The 5,846-nt window shown below is 42.7% G+C and overlaps 1 protein-coding gene across 2 annotated transcripts; it reads left to right on the top strand.

Annotated features, from left to right (window-relative positions):
• Positions 1-723: 723 nt before the first annotated feature.
• LOC147888068 (pentatricopeptide repeat-containing protein At3g09040, mitochondrial-like) lies at positions 724-5,063 on the top strand. 2 transcript variants are annotated; one of them, XM_087393687.1, is made up of 4 exons: positions 724-800; positions 889-1,055; positions 1,312-1,733; positions 2,012-5,063. In XM_087393687.1, the coding sequence occupies exon 4, from the start codon at positions 2,305-2,307 to the stop codon at positions 4,573-4,575; it is 2,271 nt and encodes a 756-aa protein (XP_087249813.1). In that variant the 5' UTR covers positions 724-800; positions 889-1,055; positions 1,312-1,733; positions 2,012-2,304; the 3' UTR covers positions 4,576-5,063. The 2 variants fall into 2 exon arrangements, with proteins under 2 accessions (XP_087249813.1, XP_087249814.1); XM_087393688.1 differs by lacking the exons at positions 724-800; positions 889-1,055; positions 1,312-1,733 and having other exon boundaries at positions 1,933-2,066; positions 2,201-5,063.
• The last annotated feature ends 783 nt before the right edge of the window (positions 5,064-5,846 follow it).

The raw sequence follows: 5,846 nt of genomic DNA, 5'->3' as shown, positions 1-5,846 counted from the left end.
GGGATGTACTAGTATCCAACTACTTAGCGAAAAATGCAAATACTATGTCTCCCTACATTTGCTAATTGATTTTATGAATTCGTGGGGGGCTATGAGAGTAGTTTCCAAAGGTCCAAAAGATTAATATGACTATTACTTTTTGGGTTCAATCACAAAATTATTATGATTACTACTTTTTGGGTCTTGGGTTGGCCGAAGGCTAACAAACCAAAAGTGTTCTCATGACCTCTCACCCCACCATCCTCTCCTCCCCCAGCTCATACTGTGACTAGCAATTCGACAAATATCGTATATCGCATTTGTTGTTCTCTGCTCTGTCAATCCAAATAAGTTTCAAACCGTAGTGTATGTCTATCAATACAAATAAATTTCAAACCCTAGTGTGTTTGCTTGGGGTGATATTTCAATCCAAATTAAAAGAGAACCAAATGGAAGCAATAAAAATACAAATGACAACAAATAAATTTTTGTTTTTGTTTTTTAATTTAAAAAAAAAAGGACTCACTTGACATGAGTAATTTCACATGACTAATTTGTAATTTTTGTTTTTTTAGTTTTTTCCAAGTGGAGAAAAACTTCAGAGAATTACTTAAACTTGAAAGTTCAGTTCTTAAGTGTTTGCGTTGATTGTTGTTGCTTCATCATCATCAACAATCAAAATGGTAAGATGTCTCTCTTTTGCGTGTTCCATATTCTTTCATTTGTTTCCATGGATTTCTATTTCTGTTTTCCACGTCACTGGTCTCTCGACCCGTGTCACAGAGAAGGATCCAGAGGAACACTTTTCACGTGAGGGGAAGGTAATAGTGGTTTACCTCTGAGGGCTAGATTTTGTTGACATAGAGCCAAATTTTAGTCAATAAAGAGTAACGTCGTCCTCGCTGACAGGTGACTGAGTGTAGGCTGGTGGTAGATCCTCGCACCCGTGAATCCAGGGGTTTTGGATTTGTTACAATGCAAACTCTTGAGGATGCTGAACGTTGTATCAAATACTTGAACCGTTCGACATTGGAGGGTCGAGTCATCACTGTGGAAAAGATGATTCTGAAATTTTGGTGACCTGAAAAATTTCGAAGCTATGGTGTCACCGGAATTTTACTGTGGAAAAGGTGACTTAGAAATTTCGTGCCCTGCAATCATATCTAGTTCGTCGTGACCTCATGTGCAGGTCTTTTTAGCGGGCCAAAAGCTACCTCGTTTAGATCAAGTAGGATATAGGATGCGGTTTGGAGTAAGTATGTTTCTTGCAGTTTCTAATTTTGATTGCTTCAGTATTTGGAACGGTTGATCGTTCAGAGAATAAGGTGTCAGGGCCCTCCCCTGCAGCGTTGGTACCCAAAATTTAGTGTCTACATCGGCTCATAAAGAACCGACAAGAAATTCAATATTGTTCATTGTTCTATGGGATGCTGACTTTTATGGAGCGATCCTTTACTTCACAATACACCTTTCGAATCACTGAAGTTAAAAAAGTGTTCGTGCGGGGCTCTGCATCAGCTTTTTTCTTTGTCAACAACAACTCCGGCTGATTTGTAGCTCTAAACCTTCATATTATTCCAAGTTCGCATTGAAGGCAATGCTGATGCTGCCAAACCTATAGATGGTACCAAAGCAATAGCATTGCTACTTCAGGCTCAATGCTGCAGCAGCCAGCGCAGCTGAAATCGAGTGCCCTCCCCCATTAACAATACCCTCAACAATGCAAGTTTCTCAGTGCGAATGATGAATGGTTGGTAAGGTTGCTACAGAAATCTAGTGTTAGCTGTATAGTTGCTGGGAGGGATGACCATCTGGCTGCTTTTTGAAAATGGAAACCTCCTCACCTGCATCCTTCCTTATACAGGTTGTATGATTGATGTCATTTGAAGAAAATTTGCTAGAATTTTTTCCTGATGGTAATGGAGTGTCTGAAAAGTGAGGAGAAATGTTATAACCTTGATCTCTTCAGAGATCATCACGTAAGAAAGTTGGCTTTAGAGTCCACTCATGTTATTGTGCTCCCTTGATACAGGCAAAGCAAAAGAGGGCAAGGACACCTACGCCTGGTGCATACCTTGGCGTGCGAGGCACACAACTAGAACTTGGCAATCTGAGTTTCCTGGCAATCAAAAGTTTAACTTCATTTTAATTTGAAGCAGGGTGGTGTCTTATCAATAGTTTCACTTCTCTAAATAATTGTTGTTTGGACTGGGCTTTACAGCTGCCTTACGTCGTAACTCACCTCTGAAGAACCTGGCTTGGTCGAGGAGTAATGAGTCTGGAAGCAAGTGCAAGGCCAGCTTAAAGTCTGGTGTTAGTGTGGAGATGCTGAGCTTACTCAGCTCCTTGGAACGAATTTTCCAGCTCCCCTCGCTTGAGAACCTTATATGGATCTTGCAGAAGTGCAGAGAAAAGAAAAATCTTGTGTATGCTAAGCGCTTGCTTGCCTACATGTGCAAAAGTGGGCTGGACGCCCATAGCTCTCTTGGCAACTACCTTGTCCCAATGTTGGTGGATTGTGGAAGCATTTATGATGCTCAGCAGGTTTTTAATAGGTTGGTAGATCGGAATGAGTATTCTTGGACTTCTCTCATCATGGGATTTATTGAATTTGGCAATCCACAACTTGCCCTTAACCTGTACCAGAAAATGCAAGAGAACTCTGTACATCCTAGCAAATACACGTTTGTGGCTGTACTCAAGGCTTGTGCTAGGCTGAAAGATTTAGAAACAGGCCAAGAGATACACATAACGATTTCCAGGCAGGAATTGGACAGAGCTCCTTTTGTTGGCAACACATTGGTTGACATGTATGCCAAATGTGGCTCACTTGCAAAAGCATGGAAAGTCTTTGATAAGCTGGCAGTTCGAGATGTAGTCTCATGGAACATACTGATTGGAGGATATGCTGAACATGGTCCTGGCGAGGAAGCACTGAACTGTTTTGAACAGATGCAACTGGAGGGTGTCTCTCCTGATGCTTGCACGTTTGTGTGCAGTTTGAAAGCTTGTAGCAGCATAGGAGCCCTTGCCAAAGGCCTAGCAATACACGCTGCGATTGCCAGACAGGAGCTTGAAAGAGGTCTATTTGTTGGCAGTACCTTAGTTGACATGTATGTCAAATGTGGCTCGATGGCAAAAGCACAGGAAGTGTTTGACAAGCTGCCAGTACGAAATGCAGTTTCATGGACTGCATTAATTGGAGGATATGCTGAACATGGTCTAGGTGAAGAAGCTTTGAATGGTTTTGAACAGATGCAACTGGAGGGTCTCTCTCCAAGTTCTCTCACGTTTGTTTGCAGCCTTAAAGCTTGTGGCAGCATAGGAGCCATAGACAAGGGCCAGGAAATACATGGGGCGATTGTCAGACAGGAATTGGAAAGAGATCTTTTTGTTGGCAGCACTTTAGTCGACATGTATGCCAAATGTGGCGCTCTTTCAAAAGCACGGGAAGTGTTTGTTAAGCTGCCCGTCCGAAATGTAGTCTCCTGGACTGCGCTTATTGGAGGATATGCTGAACATGGTCTTGGTGAAGAAGCATTGGATTGTTTCGAACAGATGCAACTGGAGGGTGCCTCTCCGAATGCTTTCACGTTTGTCTGGAGCCTTAAAGCTTGTGGCAGCATAGGAGCTATAGACGAAGGCTCAAAATTACATGCTGAGATTGTTAGAAAGGATTTGGAAAGTGATCTTTTTGTTGGCAGCACCCTAGTCGACATGTATGCCAAATGTGGCTTGCTTGCAAATGCATGGGAAGTGTTTGACCAGCTGCCGATTCGAGATGTAATCTTGTGGACTGCACTTATTGCAGGATATGCTGAACATGGTCTTGGTGAAGAAGCTCTGAACTGTTTTGAACAGATGCAATTGGAAGGTGTCTGTCCAAATGCTTTCACGTTTGCTTCCAGCTTGAAAGCTTGTGGCAGCATAGGAGCCATGGACAAAGGCCAAGAAATACATGCTGAAATTGCTAGACATGAGTTTGAAAAGGATCCTTTTGTCAGCAATACCTTGATTGACATGTATATTAAATGCGGCTTGCTTGCAAAAGCACAGGAAGTGTTTGACAAGCTGCAAATTCGAAATGTAATCTCATGGAATACACTCATTGCAGGATATGCGCTTCTAGGGAAAAGTAAAATCGTTTTCCATATGCTTAAGAGAATGAGAGGAGATGGCATAAAGCCTGATGGGACCACGTTCCTCAGTGTTCTTACTGTATGCAGTTATGCGGGTCGAGTGGATAAGGGCCACAAGTACTTCGAGGCCATGAGCAGAATCTATGGTATCACTCCAACTATCGAGCACCATGCTTGCCTGGTTGATGTCCTTGGCCGTGCAGGCCAATTAGACACGGCAGCAGCGATTGTGGAGAATATGCCTTTCCAACCTGATATTGTGGTGTGGACTACGTTGTTGGGTTCATGTCAAAAGTGGGGTAATGTGGAGCTTGGAATGCAAGCCTTTGAATGTGCAGTGCAATTGGATGAGAAGGATGCTGCAGCTTATGTTTTAATATCTAACATCTATGCGGGTGCGCTCATGCAGGAGAAACTGAAGAAAATTGAGGCAATTGATGCGAAAGAACAAGTATGAAGGAGTTGAACTTGGGTTGGTGGAAGTGTACATAGATTTTTGAGGGGGGAAACATGACCATCCCAAGGCAAAACTATGTATAACAAGCTAGAAGCTCGTCCCTCAAAATAGAAAGGAAGAGTGTGTTTTCGATTTGGATTGCGTCACAGGAGCATCCGATGAAGCATAGAAAGAGTTTTATGGTTGTGGACTCAGGTTGGTGGAAGTGTACATAGATTTTTTAGGGGGGAAACATGACAATCCCAAGGCAAAACTATGTATAACAAGCTAGAAGCTCGTCCCTCAAAATAGAGAGAAAGAGTGTGTTTTTGATTTGGATTGCATCATAGATTTTTGAGGGGGGAAACATGACAATCCCAAGGCAAAACTGTGTATAACAAGCTAGAAGCTCGCCCCTCAAACTAGAGAGGAAGATTGTGTTTTCGATTTGGATTGCATCACAGGAGCATTCGATGAAGAATAGAAAGATAGTTTTATGGAGAAGCTGGCTATGGCATGTGCCTAATTTTCTGTCATAGACCTCTACAGCCCTGGTCATCTAGGGCTCCCTCATAAGTGCTGGAGCACAGCACCAATAGCAGTCCACCCTATAAATGCCTTGCAGGTAGTCCACTTGGAATAGCAGCAACAGTTCTCATGAGACCAGCAGGGCCTATTTATAGGCAGTAGGGACAGGCTTGCTCATCCATAGACAAAGTCGGCCGGATTTGTGACTGACTAAAGTCTGTCGAGAAAGAATAGGTTTAAAGACAAGGAGGTTTATAGACTAACTCAGCCTGTGCAGATCAGAAGGGGGTAGCAGCCTTAACCCCTCATTTTAGCATCACCCTCCAGCAGTAGTCTAGCCTTTAAGAGCAGTTTCAGCCTTCTCCATTAGGTCTTTCATCATCAGCAGGCTTCCTCCATCGTCTATTATAGATTGTGTGAATGAAGAGATTGAAGGACAAACCAGGTTGTTAATAGATTGACTCAATATGTATAAAGTAGAAGAGGTGATATCTTACAAAGGTAGCCGTTGCCTCCTCATTTGAGCATCAACATCCAACATCATTAGAAACTTAGCGTTGTGATTTAGTTTGTATAGATTAAGACAGGGCACATGCTGATAAAAGCAACATGGACCCCCTCATTTGAGTAACATTCTTGAGTAACATCTTGGCCTTCAATAAGAGCTTAGCCTTTTCTAGTAGCCTCAAGTCTTTAGTCGATCTCCCTCACAGCCTAGTCCTTGTAAAATTAGTAGGGGGGAAGGACTTAAGCCCTTTATGCTC

This window comes from Dipteris shenzhenensis, chromosome 22 (assembly GCF_047967505.1).
Source record: "Dipteris shenzhenensis isolate YYH24624 ecotype China chromosome 22, Dip_SZ_1.0, whole genome shotgun sequence".
Lineage (NCBI taxonomy): Eukaryota > Viridiplantae > Streptophyta > Polypodiopsida > Gleicheniales > Dipteridaceae > Dipteris > Dipteris shenzhenensis.
The sequence above is the reverse complement of the archived record's forward strand: the minus strand, read 5'-3'. Positions and strand labels throughout refer to the sequence as shown.

Coding starts and splice junctions, on each gene's coding strand:
- LOC147888068 (XM_087393687.1), top strand. CDS start 2,305: ATGCTGAGCTTACTCAGCTCCTTGGAACGAATTTTCCAGCTCCCCTCG.